General features: G+C 37.3%; 1 protein-coding gene across 3 annotated transcripts; it reads left to right on the forward strand.

Moving 5' to 3' along the window:
* Window positions 1-3,186: 3,186 nt before the first annotated feature.
* On the forward strand, window positions 3,187-9,082 carry LOC147568671 (autophagy-related protein 18c-like). 3 transcript variants are annotated; one of them, XM_086655068.1, is made up of 5 exons: window positions 3,187-3,394; window positions 4,959-5,686; window positions 7,074-7,332; window positions 8,467-8,590; window positions 8,754-9,082. In XM_086655068.1, exons 1-5 carry the CDS (start codon window positions 3,193-3,195, stop codon window positions 8,854-8,856), a joined length of 1,416 nt encoding a protein of 471 aa, XP_086511194.1. In that variant the 5' UTR covers window positions 3,187-3,192; the 3' UTR covers window positions 8,857-9,082. The 3 variants fall into 3 exon arrangements, with proteins under 3 accessions (XP_086511194.1, XP_086511196.1, XP_086511195.1); XM_086655070.1 differs by having other exon boundaries at window positions 3,229-3,394; window positions 4,968-5,686; XM_086655069.1 differs by having other exon boundaries at window positions 3,237-4,297; window positions 4,410-5,686.
* Window positions 9,083-22,262: the final 13,180 nt, after the last annotated feature.

The raw sequence follows: 22,262 nt of genomic DNA on the forward strand, positions 1-22,262 counted from the left end.
TAAACGTTGCAAAGATGATTTTTATTAGGATACCAGGAGAGTAGCATTTGCTTTCAAAAAAAAAATAAAAAAAAAGGAGAGAAGCATTTGGACATCATTACAAATGATTTCACACGGCCAAAACGTGTGGGAGGGTCAAATCGGAGCTAAAAATTGGGGCAATCTTCATATATGTGCCAATTACAAATAAATTGCCCAATTACCTTTATAGAGGATTTGAAACCCTTTATGTTTTTTACTCATAGACCAAACTCACAATCACTCATGTACATCAGATGTTGAATGAGAACTCCCCAATCCATGAAGTCATAGAATGAAGTCATAGAAGCTTCAAATCCATGAAGTCGTACCCATATAGACTTATTTTGTTCGAAGTGATTTATAACGCTCAAATTATGAAGCCCCGTATCACGTTAATGCACATAAGCAGGCGTCTGCTTTGGGTTGACCCTGCATCTTTATCACGGTCGTATAGTGTACTTTACTTAGTACAAAAACTTAGAAAACAAAAATGTCGTGAATAAAACTTCGACCTGTATTCTGATTCCAATTTGGGTGCCTCCAAAAAGCGTTCCGTTCTCTTGCTCTTAGTCCACCACTCTATTGGGACTCTCCACATGTCTCATACTCAGAAGTAAAAAGAAGGGGCTCTAAGAGCAAATCCAACGGAAGCCCGGTTGAAGTCAAAAATTCAAAATTTTAGCCTCAGCTCGGGGCGACTGAAGCGTCCCTAAAATGACTGTTGGGGATCCAACGGTCATGTTGGGGACCCCTCCCAGCCGTTGGATTTCCTTCAACGGCTATATCTGTTGATCTAGTCGTTGGAGCAAATCCAACGGCTACGGCTGGAAATGAGTTCAACCCCTATAAATAGGGGTTGAACCCATTCTCATTCATCTCACTCTCACTTGTCTATCTCTCTCAATTTCTATCTCTCTACTCTTTCAATTTCTTTCCCTTTTAATCTCTTTCAAATTTTCTCTATATTTTTCATTTGATCTTCCTATGGATCCACTAGATTAACGAATTCAACGGGCAAAGTTATATGGAAATGTTGTCCCCTAATTCTACTTACCCGTCGACTCAAATAGGGGTTGATGATTATGAAGTATTTGAGGATGTTTCTGTGCACGAAGGGACGACTTCAACAAAGATAACTAAACGGTAACCGTATAAGCCGGATGAAGATATTCTACTTTCTAATTGTTATTTGAAAATCACATTTGATGCGGTTGTCGAAAATTGTCAAAAATATAAAGTATTTTGGCAAAAAATATCCAGTGAATATAATGCGAGTGCAAAGTATCAACGCACACTTAGAAGTTGTAAATCTCGTTTCAGTGAGATAAGCTCTGAGTGTCAAAGTTTTATATCTACCCTGAGGCTAGTCAATAAAGTTCCAAAAAGCGGGGAAAACGATTATGACCGGGTAATTGTTGCAAACTTTTAATTCATTTATTTCTATCTTTTCACTTCATTATATAAACTTAGAATATATTTTGTTTATTTCAGTTAAAAAGAGCACTTGAAATGTATAAAAAAATCACCAAGGAAAAGGCTTTAGGTTCCAACATGTTTACAAAATTTTGATGACACACAACAAGTGGATGACAGACATGCGAGGAGAGTCAACATCCGACAAAAGAGATTCTAGTACCAATCTCTCAGAGGAAAGACCAGTTGGTCGTAAACAAGCAAAAACAAATGCAAGAGTCGGAGAAAATTCCGCAAATTCTACTGCTTCAAAAACTCCGATTGAGGGATATTGGGAAAATAGAGTAGAAGAATCCCAACAAAGAGCAACAACAATAACGGAAGCTATACGGGTTCAACAAGAGGCCCTACGAGTTCAACAAGAGTATCCACAAGCAGATAGAGAACACAAGAACCGAAAATATGAGATGAAATTAATGAATACTGATGTTAGGTCTCTCGACAAACATGGTGCACGAATGCTTATAGTAGCGCGAGAAGTTTGGTTTAACGGTCAACCACGATACACAAGAAACCCCTTGTAGCTATCTTTAATTTTTTTTTATTGTTGTTTAGTTGTATTTAAGTAGGTTAAAATTTTTAAATAGTTATTAGTTGTAACTAATGTTTTTTAATTGAACTTATTAAGTACATTAGGAAATTTCAAATTCAAATTTTCGACCTCAAGAGAGGCTGAGGCTGGAGCTGAACTTTTAAGGCTGAGCTGAAACTGAAACTTTTGAGTGAAAAAAAATGATTTTTTCAACCTAAGACAGACTGCCATTGGATTTGCTCTCAGAGAGAGGGAAACCAAGAATTGGCGTGGGAGCTCTAAGAGTAATAAGAAGGTGCCTCTATAAAGGCTCCCTTGTGGTTTGTATGGGAGATTGGTTCCCAAGTTTAGAGCAGCTCCAACGTGCATGGGGCTGGGGCTCCCAATTTGAATTTGGGAGCCCCAGCCCCAAGCCTCACCACTCCAACCCGGGAGCCCCAAGCTCCCGGGCTCCCATTTGGGAGCCCGGGCTGGGGGGCTCCCAGCCCCAAATATAGCCGATGGGGGTCTCCCAACGGCTATTTTGGGGTGGATCCCCTAAAAAGGGGATCCACCCCACCTTATTTTATTTTTTTAAAAATTTTTTTTTTAAACTAATTTTTTTTTTAATATTCTTATTATTTTAAATACTACTTTTTTAAGTATTTTTCTCTAATTTTTATTTTTGTGTTTTTTTTTTGTGTTTATCTTTTTGAAATTATCTCTCTCGAATAATATCACATTTTAATTCATAGTCGAAATCTAATAATTTATAGTCGAAATTTAAAACCAAAATTTCGCACACATACTTCGCACACGTATAATATATTGATTTGGGAGCCCCGGTTGGGAGCCCAACGTTGGAATTGAGGAAAGCCCCGGGGCTCCCAAAATTCAGGGGCTCCCAAAATTGGGAGCCCGAGCCCCACGTTGGAGTTGCTCTTATGACTCTTTATGTCAATGAATGCCAAATTGTTAATCATTTCTTGCAAATGGAACAAGCAAACAAAAAGAACAACTTTTCCACAATGTCTCATTTAAAGATCAAAATTGTTGTAAACGTCAACAACCAATAAAAAACAGACATTTGTACATTGAACTAAACCACAAGAAAACTGTCAGTTTACCATTGGATAATATCAAACCATCAACTATTAGTTCAACATCTAAATACTACTCCCCTAACCATGTATAATAGTAGCACCAACATTTTCTCTGTATTATTTTTCTCACCTTGCTTGCAACGCTTTAGAACGAGAGAAGAAAGCTTCGCCAAATCGAGTTCTGTTTTAATAAAATCATCTCTCTTTCTCTCTCTAGATTTCTCTCTAGAAATCTCTTATCTTCTCTCTCTCTCTCTAGAAATCTCATCTCTGAGATCAGATTCAGGTTAGAGATCTTCCTTCATTGCTTATTTTACTTATCTTTCCCGCTTAAATTTGTATATCTTATTGTCGTTTCAGTATTTACCAACTTAATTGGATTCTTTTTTTGTTTTAATATGTAGATCTTCTGTTTATTTGTAATTTTTTTTGTTTGATTCAAATTGGATTCCAAGGTCAATTTGAAATTTATACGAATTATGTTGAGTTTTTGTTGGATTAGTAATAATTTAGTGATTGATGCTGAAATTTTTAGGGTTTCTTGTGTTCCACTTGAAGCATGCTTACTTGCTTGCGGGTTAGGGCGGATAGTTGGATCAATTTGGGATAATTTAGAGATCAATTCGGTCGTATAGGTGCAATTGAAACTTAAGCTAATGCGTTTGTGTGTGGTTTTCATTCATCTGGTTTAGTTATGGCGTAGGAAAGATCAATTAGTGTTCTTTCTATAAATGAATTTCTTAATTGTTTTTGTGATGGTGGTGGAGGGGTTTCTTACTGATTATAGGAAAAGAGCTGATCTTTACTCAATGCAAATATATTTTCTGTCATGTTGGATATCATTAGAAGAATCTATCCAAGTAACCAAAATTTACTGAAGGATTTAGTCGGTTCATGTTCAAGTTGTATTTCTTATGACTACAAAATCTCGTCTGAGACACATTGTGTTTATTCCAGAGTTATTGGAACTCTAGCCCCCTTTACACTAATGTCATGTATTGCTTTTGGGTGCTTCGGTGATCCTTTAATCTGAATCTACTCACGAAAATCTTCTTTCTTCATACTTTTTTATAAAAAATCTATAGATAGTTGAGTAGCTAAATGCAAGATTTTTTTAGTTATCTTAGTACAATATTGAATATTTAAAGTTTTAAAGAGATGGCATTGTAAAAGTAAAAGTGTTTTAGTCGTAGGCTCGTATAGAAGAGCTAAAGGCATCACGTGACCAACCTAGGGAATCTAACATGTTATCTACACAATGAACATGTAATGTACCCGATGCCCATGTAAAAGTGTTTTAGTCGTAGGCTCGTACAGAAGAGCTAAAGGAATCATGTGACCAACCTAGAGAATCTAACATGTAATCTACTTAATGGTAAATGCCCATGTAATATTGGTTTATTTATGTTGAAAGAGAAAAAAATCACATTGACTGAAAGAGTAGTGTAAAGCATTTACAAATATTCACAAGAATCATTACTTTGTTTCGGAATGAATGTAGTGTTATTTGTTCTTATTAAGGCATCAAAGAAATCCTAGTGGTGCACTTGAGCTGAGCTTTTATTTGTCTTAGCTTATTGTCACACTTGAATTTTAGGATCAGGTAAATAGTGGGTTAATCTTTTTTTTTATGTCATATATTTTCTTTTGCTCTCTAAATGAGTTTCTATTGCATGCTACGTTCTTCTACTTTATGCTTTCTCACTTTCATTTTCTGATTCTCATGCCTTTTTTACATCTGTTATAAACTTTGGTGGATTTCTTGCTTGGGTATGTTTCTTATTATGTATTTGAATCACTTTCAATGCTGCTTCCACTTCCATGGCTCTGATATTTATAAAACATCTCAGGGATACCAGTGCCAGGGCTTGGCATGTCGGAACCTCTACTTGTGCAGTCTCCGATTCCATTTGGTCAACCTGAACTGGAGTTCAATGACAATGACGGAACTGAGCTACTATCGATGTCCTGGAATCAGGATTATGGATGCTTTGCCGCTGGCACAAGTCGCGGTTTTCGTATTTATAATTGTGAACCTTTCAAGGAAATATTTAGAAGAGATCTGAAAACTGGGGGATTTGGAATTGTTGAAATGCTGTTTCGTTGCAACATTTTGGCACTTGTTGGTGGTGGGGATAATCCTCAATATCCACCAAACAAAGTCATGATATGGGATGATCATCAGAGCAGATGCATTGGGGAGTTTTCATTCAGATCTGATGTTCGTGCAGTGAAATTAAGAAGGGAACACATTGTCGTGGTTCTTGAGCATAAGATATATGTCTATGACTTCATGGATTTGAAGCTTCTTCATCAAATAGAGACTTGGTCAAATCCAAGAGGACTTTGCTGTCTTTCACATCATTCAACTACGTCTGTGTTGGCTTGCCCAGGTCGTCAACGAGGGCAAGTTGGAATTCATCACTTTGGACTGAACAGGTCAAAAGTAGTTGATGCTCATGATTCTAACCTTGCATGCTTAAGCTTAACTATGGATGGGCTTCTTCTTGCTACTGCTAGTACAAAAGGCACTCTGATTCGAATTTTTAATACAATGGACGGGACGCTCTTGCAAGAGGTATCGTGATTCTAAATGGATAGTTTATGCATTTATCTTTTGTTAACATACATACCATTTTCAGGACTAGTTATTTTGACTTCTTAGCTTCACATTGACATGATAAAAATGTTTTCAGCGTTTTAGAGTCCTTTTCAGAAATTGCTTAGATCAAATAAGTCACCTAAAAGTGGCAGAGCACGAAGAGTCATGATTACGGTATCCCATCTGAGTTAATCATCATGCTAGGCTTCTTTTAGGTGATAAAGATGGGAGAATATGGAAGATGATCCTATGATTACGGTATCCCATCTGAGTTAACCGTCATGCTAGGCTTCTTTTAGGTGATAAAGATGGGAGGATATGGAAGATGATCCTTTCGTAATACAGGTTCCCCAATCATGGGTGGTTGGAGAAATGTACACTTTGCTGCGAGTGGTAACAAAGTAGAGCTCCAGTTCGAAAAACTTGACATTCCGATTCCAAACACAACTTGACTAAGAAAAGTCAATGAATCAATAAGGGTCTTTATATGGACAAAGAATTTCTTGATTAAATCCAACATGTTGATGCTTTCTTTCTTCAATTTACTGTTTCCTAATATAACAATTGCATTGCATTACCGCTTGCATTGTGATGCTCATGTATCAAACTCAAACTTCTAAGTTGACAGTTGAAATATATTATTCACATGTGAATGTATGCTAGGACTTATTCATTCCTCTGCAGTTCATCTTTTTCTTTATTAGATTTAAGAGGAATTGAAAGACTTCGAGTATGAAATGGCTACTAAGTAACGACTGAAAGAAATTAAAACAAGTGCTGGCAGCGGCAGTGAGCTAGTCATTCTACAGATTTATTTATTCTCTTTAGTCGTTTCTTAACTAACTACTAATATGCCTCCTAGAAGGGGTTCCAAATACCAATTGTTAAAAATCAGCTCTTTGTATTGAAAATTCTTAACCAAATGGCACACATAATGGACATCATGGGATGCCAGAGAAATCTTAGCTTCAAATATCTTGTTTTTTCTGGGCATGGGTCTGGTCACATCGTACATATATTTTTTTTGAAAAATTTGAATTAATATAGAAAAAAGAAATATGTACACTCCTGTAGAGAATTACAGGTTATGGCAGATTCAAATCTTCCTTTATGAATTGTTATATTAGAGTATTCAGACTTTCTGTCATGAAATTCTAGATAAGTTTTACAATTTCAACTGTAAACTTAAAGCTCTCTACATTCGTCTGTGTATCTACTGATTCAGAGTCGAGTTTGGCTCACAAAAATCCATCCCGTGGTCTCCAAAATTTACTTTACTTGTTTGGTTAAATGAAATTTCCTACTGCTTGATTTTGTTAACCATGATATGCAACTAATTTATGTACACTACTTCCCTTAGTAGGTTCGCAGGGGTGTAGACAGAGCAGAAATATATAGCATTTCACTATCTCCGAATGTTCAGTGGTTAGCTGTCTCAAGCGACAAAGGTACTGTCCATATTTTTAGACTCAGAGTTCGAGTGGGTGGAGAGGAATCATCGAGCTATTCTGGTACAACTCATGCACATGGTTTGATTCACCAGAATTCTTCCACTTCTGTCAATACCATTATATCTCCAAATATTGGTGGTAACCCTGGCTCATCCCTTTCTTTCATGAAAGGTAAGATGTTTAAGCTAAACTATTTGCATACCTCTTGAAGAATTAAATACATAGAAATATGTTTGTAGCTTGAGTCTAGGTTCATCTTGTATTGAATCCACATATAGAGGTAAACCGTACAAGTACTCTCTTAGTTTGACAGGTACTAGCCTAGCATGCTACGACTTGAGGTGTGTTTGAGAGCATCTCCAATGCAACACTTAAACTCTAAAACTTAAAGTGCCACACATGATTTTTTATAGTTTCTCTTTAAAAATTATCTCGAATGCAAAACTCAACATGAATCTCTAAAATGATGTGTCAAGATTTATTCAGAGATCCTTAAGAGAAAACTCTAAATTAAATACATAGTAATATCTTTGTAGCTTGAGCCTTGAGTCTCTAAGTGCCACGTAAGAAAATCAATTAATTTTATAGTCAGAATATAAATTTTAGAGTTTCTCTCGAGTGTTCCTCCGGAGATGGTTTTCTGATAGAGTATCTCTAAATGGACATGTAGGAAAGAGATCATTTAGAGATACATTTTTCACACTTGACACCTAGGATTTTTCGAGTTTTTTTTAGTCTTGCATTGGAGATGATCTGACTACAACTTTACAAGAATTGAAAAATTCTCAAAGAAGCAAACTTTTTCTTGGGGAAAGAAAGCTGGATCATGATTTTATCTATTTTCGGATAAAACTGGTCAATAAGAAAAATAGAATGGGTTAAAGTTCGGGAACGCATGGAATACTAAAATTTTAGAGGAAAATTTTCTCTTTTCCTAAAAGAAGGCCAAGGAAACTCAGCCAAAGAGTTCTAACATTTGACAAATGTATTCAAGTAGTGAACCTAGTACGCTTAATTAGGTTAATAATTCTTGGTAAGTTTTTAAACTAGTTAATGATCAATCGAATCATTGACGAGGACTATTGCAATTTCAGAACATTAGAAAAAGTAAGATAACGAAGGAACGTGAAGTTTGTCTGAGAAAGCTCTAGCTGGATTACAAAGGGTCTTAACTCGAAGCAATTATGGATACCTTTATTACATTCACAACTACTCTTTCTTTGCTTTGTATGATATCTTTGAACACTAGAAAACACATTTGTTTGTGTAAACTCGATATCTTATTCTTGCTTCAACTGTTATCAGGAATGTTACCAAAATACTTTAGCTCAGAATGGTCATTCGCTCAGTTCTTTGTACCAGAAGTTACCCGTTTCATTGCTGCATTTGGATCTCAAAACTCTATTATTATTGTTGGCATGGATGGCAGGTGCAAACAACAAACTCATTTAACCCTCTCTTTCTCTCTCTCCAATTCTATCATAATTCATTCAAATATTTATAAAGCAGCATAGTGAAGTTAAACGATTCTTTGGAAACAATTTCTTAGCATTTGGTAATACCGTTGTTGACTTCTGTGAGTTCTATACCAGTTTCTACAGATGCACATTTGATCCAGTGAATGGAGGGGAAATGTCTCAACAGGAATATATTCGGTTTCTGAAAATCGACAAAACAAGATCAGGCACACCTTGAGAAACCATGTCAGATAAATCTTATCCTCTTTGTTCCTTCTTACTCTCTGAAAAATACCTGTTAATATTAGTGCTTCATCTCAAGACTTCTCTAGTCTTTTGTATCTGCCTCTTTGATGGTGGTACTTCCAAGTTCCAACATCCGACGTCTCATAACTGATTGTGAATAGACTAGGGTTTCGAAACCCAACATTATGTCGGTTGTTATATAACAAGTTGGTTCTATATTTACTGTGTATATAATTTCAAAGGTTCGACAAAGCAACCTACATCTATATTCAGAGCCAAGCAATGGTGAAAACTTTATTTTTTGGTTGATATATTCAAAACCCAGGAAATCTGACATTTTCAATATGGGTTTTCTGTTAATTGTTAAATTGACATGTTCTTCATTTTTATAGCAGTCTGGCGATGAAAATAAAGACAATTTCCTAAGATATTTTTGAGTTCAGTGATCACATATATCTAAACACAGAGTAGTTTGATTTGGTTAAAAATCAGGTAGATAAATATTTTAGATTGGCTGATGACTCTGAAATAGCAGATATAGAGTCATAGAACAACATTGTTTTTAAGTTCCACAAAGCAAATTATCCGTATTTATAAGCTACCAAAAACGAGCACGGGTGCACTTAGACATTACGTTTAAGTGAGTATCTCATAAAATGCCGCTACTTAACATTTACAAGGTCAACATTTGACAGCTTAAGTGGTGGATAATATTGACATAAACTCCAAAATTCTGGAGGTTCTACGTTCGATTTTTAGAGGAGGTGGATTCAATGGTTTATGTTATTAAGGTATAAATAATGTTGTTGGGCTTTAGGCTATAGTTTAGTTGGACTATTGGCCCGTTCTTGTAAGAGTTTGAATGAGTGGTTATCGTAATTATCACATCTTTGATATATAAATGTCATTGTGATGACTATTGTAGATCTTAGGCCAAACTCAAAGGAATTGACGGGGGCCTGCACAAGCGTGAAACACTCCGCCTGGGGAGTACGGTCGCAAGACCCAAACTCAAAGGAATTGACGGGGGCCTGCACAAGCGGTTTAGGCCAGCGCTTTAGGGAAAGCTAAATAGTTTCCGGAGTGTGAAGACTTGGTCAAAAATTGGTCAATTTTGTTTGACAATTTTATTTAGGGGAAAGCAAAATAGCTTCTCCACCTCACTTCTCTCTCCCTACCATTCTCTCTCTCTCTTCTCCGATTAGGCCGCTGATCGAAAAATATTCCGGCCGGCGACCTAATCGGAGAAGATAGAGAGGTGAGGTGGAGAGAGAGTGAGGTGAGGTGGAGTGTTTTTTTTTTATTTCCCCGGTAAATTTCTAAAATTTTACATATTCCCTTTAAAATTTTACACCCCGGAAACTATTTAGCTTTCCCCAAAGCACTGACTTTTTATTAACACTGATGCTTTGTCCGACCATTATTTTGGCCGAATCACAGTCATGAGGTATGTGTTCTGACATGATTTAGAGAGTGTCCTCATTTTTTTTCTTTATTTTGTCTCTATATACTTCTAAAAGATCATATTGGTTGTAAACTTTTTTTACCTAAGAACAACCCCGTGCTCTGACAGGGGAGAGAGGAGGAGGCTCATAACCTCTACTATTTTTGAGTTTGGATGACTATATTGAGGTGGATTCCAAAAAGGAGATCCGCCCCACTATACTTCCTTTTTTTTGTTTTATATTTTTCACCTTTGTTTTCTTTTGTTATTTTTCTTGACAATTGCTTACATAATAGTTTCTTTTTTCCATTCTTTGTTTATCTTTTTAAAATTTTCGCAAATTATATATAACTAGGATATATCACGTCGTGCCTTAGGACACAACCATTGTACAAATCAAATTTGAGGACTTTTCATATTTATTATTGCTATATTGTGGATACCCTAATTTTTTGATATTTTACTTATTGTTTATTTTCTTTTGTTTCTTTTTCTAAATTAATTATTATTTTATTGGGAGATATTTCAATTTCTTTTTATAACTTTTCCAATATCTTTTGTTTCTTTTTTTTCTTAAATTAATTATTTTATTCCTAAGAAAGATATAATTTTTTTTAAATAGGTTATTTTATTTCTACAAAGGACTATATTTTAAATTTTGAGAAGGGCTTCTAAATAATATCCTTTATTAAAGAAGGATGTTTGCCCCCGTTAGCCTTTTTGCCTTCTGTTTTATTATATAGATTTTAACTTTAAATTTAAAGTTAATAATTTGTAGTTGAAAAATAAAATTAAAATCCTTTACAAGTACATACATTACACGTTTAAGTTTGAGTTCTTTTTTTTTTTTTTTTTTATGAGAAAGTTTGAGTTGATAACTTCTGATTTGAGAGTCCAAAATTGAAATTGAACACTCTTAGAATTCAGGGACTCTTGAATAATAGTGAACTACAGTATATAACTAAATTATCAACTAAATTAAAAAGTATACAAAATAGTGTGCCCACTCATGCATTTTTCATGAAGACCAAATCATATGCTACATACCAGTATTTTACATAACTAATACGTGAGTCATAAAAATTTGGTCTGAAGCTGGACTTGGATTAAACAAGAAAAAAAAAGTATGAAGTGAAACTTTTTGATTTTCATATAAGAGATGTTATTGCTGAGGGATTCTTTGATTTTCTCTTTATTCAAGCATTGCTACCAGATACAAGCATTGCTACATACCAGTATTTTACATAAAACATTCTAGAAAACAACTAAATCAATTAAACATGCATGCTGGGTTTATATAATTATATTTATCACAACCACCACAATGTGGTACTTACAATGTTACAATGACGACTATCTTGACGATCAAAGAATCAAGTGATTGTTTATCAGTTTAACCACATGCGGACTTACAAAGAGACCAAACGAGTCAGTTTCCGGACGACGACTTATTAAGCATATTTGGATTTGGTTTAGTTTTATAACTAAAAGTAATGGCAGTACTATGTACATTGGAATCAATATGTAAGTGAAAGTTAGTAATTTAGATGGGAAGGGGAGAAATGAGAATAAGGCTTAACTGTTATTGGTTGAACCATATTTTGAATGGATCTTAGTTTTTTGTTTTAGACTTTTCTCTACCTTATTTTTTGACACAAAACTCACTAGTAGGTAAATTTTTTACCTCACTAACTGTACTCACTTTTGAATTTATTAAGTATTATGTTTATGAATGGTAAATTTGGGGTTTTTATACGGTTTTGAAAGGTATTAACCTTTTTTTTTTAGAAGATAAAATAGTATCATTAATGAAAAAACAAAACAATGCAATGGTAGAAGCCTAGATGGCTAACCATCCAATACACAGACAAAAGACAAGAAAATATAGACACATTAGGCTTATAGCCTAGATAAAGCATCCCAATTCCTAATGTATTGGCTAAAAGGAGTCGACTTGCTCCATAGTTGATTGGTTGCCCAATAGTGAATTAGGCTCTTAGCTTGAATGATGATATTATCCCGTGTAACTTCTGTCACTTTCTATCTCCATAACTCTATAATTACGCTCTAACCATATGACCCAAATGATTGTCGGAGGGGTACAAAGATGGAGGAAGGATTTTCTATCTGTTACTTTCTTTGGTTTCCATTCTATCAAGAAGTTGGAGATTGATTGAGTGCTACTGTTTGTATCATGAGAGGGGATTAAAGCTTGCCAAATCTTAGAAGTGAAGGTGCAATTAAGGAATAGGTGATCAGATGATTCACAATTGGACTTACACAAAGAGCATCTGTTTGGAGTTATAAAGCCTCTTCGAATAATCTTGTCCATGGTTGGAGCAACTTTATGGATGATATAGCCCAGAGAAGAAAAGAGACTTTTGAAGGAATACATTTGTTCCAAATCCAACTTGCAACTGGTTGTTGTGAGGATGCAACTTGATGTTCTAGCTCTAGATATAAAGATTTGATCGAGAAACCATGGTTCGAAGGGAGCCACTTACGTGAGTCAATCGAGGAATTGAGGGAAGATGAAGCTTCCGTTGTGGACTCAAGGAGAGAAGTAAGGGGATCAATCTCTGATGTTCTAATTGGCCGAGAAAAATGAAGATTCCATGAATCGTCGACAAAAGCACCACCCAAATTATCCTCTATAGATGCAAATTTCTTCTTGGTAGCTCTCCATAGAGTAGGAAATCTAGACTTAAAAGACCCTCTGCCCGTCCAGTCGTCCAACCAAAAGCTAAGCTGACGACCTCTATTGATCTCTAGTTTGGTTTTCTTCATGATAATAGGGGTCATGGAAGATATTCTTCTCCAAGAGCCAGCATTTTTGGATGTTATTTGGTCGCTTGGGAACCACGGAGCAGCACCTCCCTTATATGTTTCATCAATTATCTTCCTCCAAAAGCTATGAGGTTCTTGTCCATACCTCCAAACCCATTTGCCAATAAGTGCTTTGTTCATCAATGCCAAGTTTTTAATACCAAGTCCACCTGATTTCTTGCTGATGTTGATTTTAGACCAAGCTACCCAATGATATTTTCTTTTATTTGCAGTTGTTCCCCATAAAAAGTTCCTGATACGATCAACCTTCTTACTGATAGAGACTGGCATCAAGAATAACGAGAGATAGTATACCGAAATGGCTGTTAATGTACTTTTGATAAGAACCATTCTCCCTCCTTTAGATAAATATTTGCATTTTCACGTAGCCAATCTCTTTTGAATTTTATCAATGACCGGATCCCAGAAAGACTTGCATTTGGGAGATTTTCCAAGAGGAAGACCCAAGTAAGAGAAAGGAAGGGTCTCTTGACGACAATGAATAATGCCTTTGATTTCTTCTAGCAATTCAGGTTCCATTTAACACCTATAACTGAAGTCTTGTCTCTGTTGATGCGGAGACCTGTTAAAGCTTCAAAGCGATGGAGAATTACATTTATAGCTCGTACTTGTTCAATATTAGCTTGTAGAAAAACTATAGTATCGTCAGCGAACTGTAAGTGGGTTATCTCGGTTCCGTGTTCTTTGACCCTTAGCCCATGAATCTTGTTCACAACCTGAGCTTCTTTCATTAACATAGAGAATATTTCCCCAACTAGTATGAATATGAAAGGGGATAAGGGATCCCCTTGCCTCAGACCCTTGAAACTTTGGAAGAAGCCATTCGATTTTCCATTGATTAGTACTGAAAAGTGTGCTGATTTCATACCTTGTTTGACCCATCTCCTCCATCTCCATTTAAATCCCATCTTCTGTAATACTACGTCAATTGAGTCCCATCGCACATTATCGAAGGCCTTCTCAATGTCAATCTTGAATATCAAACCTGAAGATTTTGATTTGGTTGCAGACTCTATCACCTTCGAAGCTATGAGAATAGAATCTAAAATCTGTCTATTGGCTACGAATGCACCTTGTGTACCAGAAGTTAGCTTGCTGAGAAAGGGTTTGAGCCTATTCGAAAGAGCCTTATTGAAGATTTTGTGGACACCATTTATAAGACTAATCGGCCAGAAGTCTTAGGGTGATTAGTGATCTAATTCTTAGGAACCAGAGATATGAAAGTGCAATTATGTCTCCAATGTAGAAATCCCACATTGTTATACTCTGCAATCATGTTGGTGATGTCTTGCTTGATAATCTCCTATGTACTCTTGTAGAATTCATTTGTATACCCATCCGGACCCGGGGATTTCCCTGTTTTAAGACTTGTGATCACTGAATAGATTTCTTCAATTTGAATCGGCTTCTCAAGAGATGTGGCTTCTGTGTCAGTGAGAGAGGGAAGGGTTGATAGAGAAACCGAGAAGGGTATTAACCGAGAAGGTATTAACCGAGATGTGGATTCTCAAGGTATTAACCTTATAATAATTGTTGATCATGTTCAACCGAGAAGGGTTGATAGAGAAACCGTAAGAGAGATATTAGCCGAGAGATAGAGAGGTAGATGTGTTTTGAGATTAAATCTCTGAGTATTACTTCATTAAACTAATGGGTTACTTATAGGTTACAAGAATCCTTATCACTTAGAGCATAACTAACGTGGTGGTGGCTGGAGCTCCCAATTCAAATTTGGGAGCCCCCAACCCCTGCTTCCCAACTAGGAAGCCCCAGGGTTAAGCTCTCGGTGGGGCTGGGAGCCCCATGCTCCCGGGCTCCCAGCCACAAATTCCTACTGTTGGGAGTCCCCAATACTCCCTTCACCTCTTTCTCTCCATTTTTTAGAATCTCTCTCTCTCTTTCTCTCAATTTCTTGTAATTTCTCTCTCTTTACTAAGGAGACACTAATCTTATTGTTTCACAAAAAAAAGATTAGAAGATGACATAATGACTCATTGTTCACTAAAAGACAAAAAACATTCGCTCATGTTCCTTGGCGATAATTTCCAAAATTCTCAATACATGTGTCTTTGGGGTTTTGAAAATATTTATTAGAACCGAGAGTGAAGTAAAATGGTCGTTTTGTCTACACCCCAACTAGTGTTAATTGAGTAGAATAATCCAAGTTTCATTGGTAAGTTGACACGTAAACTCACATAAAAATCAACCACAATCACTTTCACAAAAAAAAAAACCACTATCACATATAGTTAGTTATCATACTCTTTGAGATACAGCTATTCCACGTACGTATAGCAATTTCTGTGTGTTTTCTATCTTTTGATATGACCGAACCATGTAATATAAAAAGACTCCAATGTCTTGTCGCACGTCTTTGAAAACTGCATAATGAATTTAATTTTTTTGATCTGAAAATAGTGGGCGTACGACTATAGATTCAGTCGTTCCCTGATACCAAATCTAATATTTTGTCGTACCCAAATGCATATGCAAAAGTACAGCGACTCTTCGAAAGTCGTTTTGGTGGGAAAAATTCAAGGGTATTTATACCAAAGCCCTGTCAAAAAATTTGTCTACCCAAAAGTCGGGGAGACTTAGGCCTCCACAACCCATTACTTGACAACCAAACGCTGTTCGGCAAACTTGCATGGCGATTGAAAACGAACCCTAATGACATCAAGACAAAACTTCTTAGAGCTAAATATTTTCTCAAAAGTAAAAGTCTGAGGCCACCTAAACAACATAACTCTTGGATTTGGAAGTCCAATAACAAACACCTTGATAACATCAATAACCCAACAATTTGTGAGATACACACGGGAGATCGGGACAATATCTAAACTGATTTTTGGATCCCAAATTCCTCCTCCCCTTTCCAACAACAATAACTCTTCACTGACATGGGTCTCTCAACTTATCACTAATAAGCAATGGAATAATCACCTAAGATTGAATTTTCAGGTCAGGACACTCTGCGTTGGACTCTCACCAAATCATGAAAGTATACTATAAACTCTATGCATAAACACTTATCTCTAACTCAACGTCAGCGTAATCTACCTGAGGTCCCTTGGACTTTCATCTAGAATAGTAACACTATTCCAGGAATTAAAATTTTCATTTGCAAATGTTGTGCATAAGCTCGCGCAGTACGAAACGTATAGGTAGTGTGAGAGTCGGTGGTGAGACTCCAATTGGAAGTCGGTTTGGTGAGAATCCAATTCCAAATTGGAATTTCAAATTGGATTCAAAATTGGAACTACTCAAAATTTGGAAACTGCTCAAAATTTGGAACTGCTCAAAACTCAAGATTGGAGTCAGTTTTCAATGCTATATATAGGGGGTTTGAGTATTGGTAAAAAATACAACAACACAAACACAACAACTATTCAACATAGAGTGTGAGCAAGTGAGAGAGAAATTTTATTCATTGTTTTGAGCAGTGTTTAATTTCTCGGTCGTCGAAGATCTAGTATAGAAGGTTAATTTCTATACGGTACCATCTTGGGACGAACTTGCGGGTTGTGTGAGTCGTCTTCATCTATCCTTCAATAAAGTTTTCTTGTTCACCCGAGGACGTAGGCTTTAAGCCGAACCTCGTTAAATTTGCATTTTTAGTTTTGACTTAGCATTTTGATTAATTTTCATAACCAGATTAATTTCTAGGATAGGTTCGATAGCTTCCGCGAACTTTTAGTACTAACAATTGGTACCAGAGCCTTGTTGAGATTGAACGAAGAGAAGATGGGATCGAGAAGTGGTACGGTCAAATCAGGGAAATATGAGATAGAAAGTTCAATGGGAAAAACGATTTTTGTTATTAGCGGATGCAGATGGAGAATCTGTTAATCTCGCAGTAATTACACAAGACGTTGACGGGAAAGAAACTAGGAGATATGTCAGATGAGGATTGGGAGGAGTTAGATCTCGAAGCACGGACAACCATTATGTTGTGTCTTGAGAGGGACGTGGCGTTACTAGTAGACGGAGAAACAACAACGGCGAGTGTGTGGTTAAAGCTAGAAAGCAATTTCATGACAAAAACTTTAACGAATCGGGTCTACTTAAAATCTAAATTATTCACGTGTAGAATGGAAGAGGGTTCTTCTATTCAGGAATATGTGAACAGGTTTGACAGGATTATCTCAGATTTGAAGGATATTGATGTTAAGGTTGACGATGAGGACCAAGCCCTCATATTGTTACTTTCATTACCTAAATCCTATGAGAACCTTGTTCAAACTTTGGTGCTTGTTGGTGATAGTCTAAGCATGGAAGAGACGAGAAATTTGTTATTAGCGGATGACCTTCGTAAGGTTGCTACTAGAAATATGACGTCGGGTGGACTAGACAAGGATCAAGCACAAGGGTTGTTTGCAACAAGGGGGAGGAGTAATGAAAGAGGAAAGGGAAAGGGTGGGAAATCTTGATCCAAATCTAGAGGCTCTTTCAAGAAAACGTGTTTTAGTTGTGGTGAGCTTGGCCACTTTAAAGCGGCTTGTCCAGAGAGAAAGTTGAAGCAAAAGAACGAAGGCTACAAGGAGAAACAAGAGATGCAAGAGGTGGGATATGTATCAGAAGACCCGGACTAATGTTTCTCGGTGACAGAGGTGTTTGAGAAGATCTCCGATAAGTGGATGCTTGGTTCAGGGGCGTCACACCATATGTGTCCAAATAGGAAGTGATTTACTACCTGTAGGAGTATAGATGGTGGTACAGTTATAATGGGTAACGATAATATATGTAAAACTGTGGGACTCGGAACAATACGTATCAAGATGCACGATGGAGTGGTGAGAACATTGACGGACGTAAGACACATACTCGATTTGCGAAAAAATCTAATTTCCCTCGCTGTGTTAGAGCGGAACGGCTGTAAGATAATTATAGAGAATGACTCTATAAAAGTCGTTAAGGGTTCTTTGGTGGTGATGAGAGATACTCGTTACGGTAATTTATACAAACTTTTGGGGACAACAATTACAAAAGATGTAGCAGTAGGAATCAGTGGAAGGGATCCAACGGCTTGTACGAGGCTTTGGCATATGCCCCTTGGGCATATGTCAGAAAAGGGTCTATCTTTGATGTGCGGAAAATGCTTGTTGAAGGACATGAAGAAGCCTTGCATAGAGTTTTGTGGGCATTGTGTGTTCGGGAAGGCACACAGGGTGACGTTCTCTTCAAGCAAGCACAGGAGTAAAGAGGTATTAGACTACTTACATACCGATGTCTGGAGACCGGCAAAGTTAGCTTCCAAGGGTGGTTCCAGGTATTTTGTTACATTCGTTGATGATCATTCGAGATTTGTTTGGCTTTATTTTCTGAAGCTTAAGAATGATGTAGTCAACACATTCCTGGTGTGGAAAACAATGGTTGAGAACAAAACTGGTCGAAAGCTAAAGACGTTAAGATCGGATAATGAGACAGAGTACACGGATGGGGCATTCAAGGAGTTTTGTAATCATGAAGGCATTGTGAGGAACTGGACAGTAGTAAACACACCTCAGCAGAATGGAGTCACAGAAAGATTGAACCGTACACTACTTGAAAAGGCTACATGTATGCGCTCCAATTCGGGATTAGGCGTAGAATGGTGGGCAAAATCTGTTGCTATAGCTTGTTATATTGTGAACAGGTCTCCACATTCGCCTTTAGATGGCGGCATACCTTACGAGGTGTGGTCATGTGAACATGCAGATTACGGGAGACTTAAGGTTTTCGTTGTACGGCCTATTACCATGTTAAAGGTAATAAACTTGATAATAGAGCAAAGAAGGCAATTTTCTTAGGATATGCTACAGGAGTCAAGGATTATCGGCTATGGTGTACGGAAGACAAGAAGTTTGTAATCAGCAGAGATGTGGTGTTTGATGAGTCATCTATTGTAGCTATGGCGAAAGCTACGGTGCCTAGTTGTGGTGATGTTGGGTCTACTAAAGCTCAAGTAGTGGAAGTAGAAGCCGAAGACCAACAGGTTTCTAGGAATCATGATCAGGTGGAGCATCAGGATAGTACTCTGGATGAGGAAATTGATGAACACAATCATGAGGAGGTTCAAGGAGAAGGTACACAAGTTTTACAACAACAACAGCAGGATGTTTCGGTACACACTAGGCCGAAATGGTTATATAAGCCGGTATAGAGGCTAGGGTCAGAAAAACCTCTTAGGCATTACGGACAGGCAAATGTGGTTGAATATGCACTCTCGGTGAAAGACGACAAGCCGGTCACTTTCAAACAAGCTATTACCGCAGAGGAAAGAGAGAGTTGGTTGGTTGCTATGCAAGAAGAGATGGAGTTTCTTCACAAGAACAAGACATGGGAGGTTGTCCCATTGCCCGAAGGTAAGTCTGTTATTGATTGTAAATGGGTGTACAAGAAGAAAGAGGATTCTCCCGAGATCAAGGTTACAAGGCATAAAGCAAGACTAGTGGCCAAGGTTTATGCAAAAAAAGAAGGGGTCGACTACAATGAGATTTTCTCCCCGGTCATGAAACATACTTCTATTCGGGTGTTATTGAGTATTGTTGCTCACAGTGATCTAGAGCTGGAACAACTCGATGTTAAAACCGCCTTCTTGCACGGAGATTTGGAAGAAGAAATTTATATGGCTCAACCTGAGGGATACAAGGTTGAGGGTAAAGAAAATCAAGTATATCGTTTGAGGAAGTCTCTTTACGGATTGAACACAATCCCCTCGCCAATGGTACAAACAATTTGATTTTTTCATGATAAAGCATGGTTTTCGCAGAATTGACTATGATTGTTGTGTATACAAGAAGCTTCGCGAAGGTGACTTTATTTATCTCCTTTTGTATGTGGATGACATGCTTATTGCTTCTCGAAGCATGGTGGAGATAGATAAGTTGAAATCTCAACTCAGTCAAGAATTTGAGATGAAAGACATGGGGGCTGCAAAGAAGATACTGAGAATGGAGATTAAGAGAGAGCGGTCAAGTAAGAAACTATACTTGAGTCAGAAAGGTTACATCGAACGAGTAGTTTCTCGATTGGGGATGCAGAATGCGAAGGCGGTGTCAACACCTTTGACACCACACTTCAGGCTCTCGGGAAGACAATCTCCCATTACTACGGTGGAGAAGGATCATATGGATCGTGTACCGTATACTAGTGCAGTTGGCAGTTTGATGTACGCTATGGTGTGTACTCGTCTGGATATTTCACAAGCAGTCAGTGTGGTTAGTAGGTTTATGGAAAACCCGGGAAAGACACATTGGGAAGCTGTGAAGTGGGTCTTGAGTACTTGAAGGGTACCGTTGATACGGGTTTGTGCTTTGGTGGAGACACATGTCAGGTAAGCGGTTATGTTGACTCAGATTTTGCTGGCGATCTAGATAGAAGACGATTTACTACTGGTTATGTATTTAGGGTACATGGTGCTCTAGTTAGTTGGCGATCAATGTTACAATCTACAGTTGCGTTATTTACTACGGAAGTCGAGTATATGGCTATGGTCGAGGGTGTGAAGGAAGCATTGTGGTTGTGGGTTCTTCTAGATTATCTAAGGGTTAAGCAGGAGTACGTAGATGTATGGTGTGATGGTCAAAGTGCGATCCACTTGGCAAAGAATCAGGTTCATCATGCTCGTACTAAGCATATCGATGTCAGGTATCACTTCTTTCGAGATGTCATAGAGGAAGGTGATGTTTCTCTCATGAAGGTTCACACAGATGAGAATCCCACGAACATGTTGACTAAAGTGGTGACGTATAGCAAGTTTCAGCATTTCTACAAATCGGCTCGTGTTAAGTTACCCGAAAGGGCGTAATGGCGACAAGGTAAATCTTTATGTGAAGGGTTGGTATACTACGGTAGGCTTGATCCTATAAAAGGGTACGTAGGCAGCCATGGTCATATGGTGCAGTCGGATGAATTTACAAGAAGCAGATATATCTTACAAGGAGTAGAGCTGGTGTCCGTCCAAAGTTTGAAGTATATCAAATTGTGTACGAGGTAGAATTGTGAGAGTCGATGGTGAGACTCCAATTGGAAGTCGGTTTGGTGAGAATCCAATTCCAAATATGACTCAAAATTTGGAAACTGCTCAAAATTTGGAAACTGCTCAAAACTCAAGATTGGAGTCAGTTTTCAATGCTATATATAGGGGGTTTAAGTATTGGTAAAAAACACAACAACACAAACACAACAACTATTCAACATAGAGTGTGAGCAAGTGAGAGAGAAATTTTATTCATTATTTTGAGCGGTGTTTAATTTCTCGGTCGTCGAAGATCTAGTATAGAAGATTAATTTCTATACGGTACCATCTTGGGACGAACTTGCGGGTTGTGTGAGTCGTCTTCATCTATCCTTCAATAAAGTTTTCTTGTTTGCCCGAGGACGTAGGCTTTAAGCCGAACCTCGTTAAATTCCGTTTGCATATTTAGTTTTGGCTTAACTTTTCGATTAATTTTCATAATCAGATCAATTTCTAGGATAGGTTCGATAGCTTCCGCGAACTTTAGTACTAACAGGTATTAGGTACATAGATAATCAATATAATTGTCCATCTTGCAGTGAGATTAAACCACAGAACATGCTTTGCTACACTGTTCACTTGCTGGAAATGTTTGGTTCTATTTCAACATTATTACCACGAACATTACCTCACTTATGGAATGGGTACAATCTTGGAAAAACCTTCACGAATCTGAATGTTATATTAACCAGATGCACCCTATGTGGCCAAACTCGATGTTATGAAAAGGTGGAATGAGTGCCTTGATCATCTGCACATAAGAAACCACTTGCAGTGTTGTTCGATTTGATGTCCTTGGAGGTACCTAATAATTCCATGAAAAATGCTTTCAACTTTGACAAATTTGTACTTGTACGTTCTTTTGCCCGTTGAATTGTTGATACTACTGTCTTGGTTTCACTTTGTTTTATAGATATGGCTCTAGTTTGAACTGTTTTTGCTGCAAAAAATATTACTTAAAAATCATGGACAATTATGCTTATACCAATAGGTTTGGTTGCGCTAATAAATGAGAATTCAGTGTTCATTTTTAATGTAAGGACGTCTTGGGGTTTCCACTGCTTAAATAGAGGTAATGCATGATTAGAATTTGTAACGGGGTTGCCTA

This window comes from Eschscholzia californica, unplaced genomic scaffold (assembly GCF_041429995.1).
Source record: "Eschscholzia californica isolate CP2 unplaced genomic scaffold, dmEscCali1.0.p SCAF_1, whole genome shotgun sequence".
Classification (NCBI taxonomy): Eukaryota; Viridiplantae; Streptophyta; class Magnoliopsida; order Ranunculales; family Papaveraceae; genus Eschscholzia; species Eschscholzia californica.

What these genes read in the sequence shown, in the direction of transcription:
- LOC147568671 (XM_086655068.1), top strand. Translation starts at nt 3,193, where the DNA reads ATGTATAATAGTAGCACCAACATTTTCTCTGTATTATTTTTCTCACCT. An exon ending in ATCTCTGAGATCAGATTCAG is followed by an intron (nt 3,395 to 4,958) that starts GTTAGAGATCTT and finishes AAAACATCTCAG; the next exon opens with GGATACCAGTGCCAGGGCTT. An exon ending in ACGGGACGCTCTTGCAAGAG is followed by an intron (nt 5,687 to 7,073) that starts GTATCGTGATTC and finishes TTCCCTTAGTAG; the next exon opens with GTTCGCAGGGGTGTAGACAG.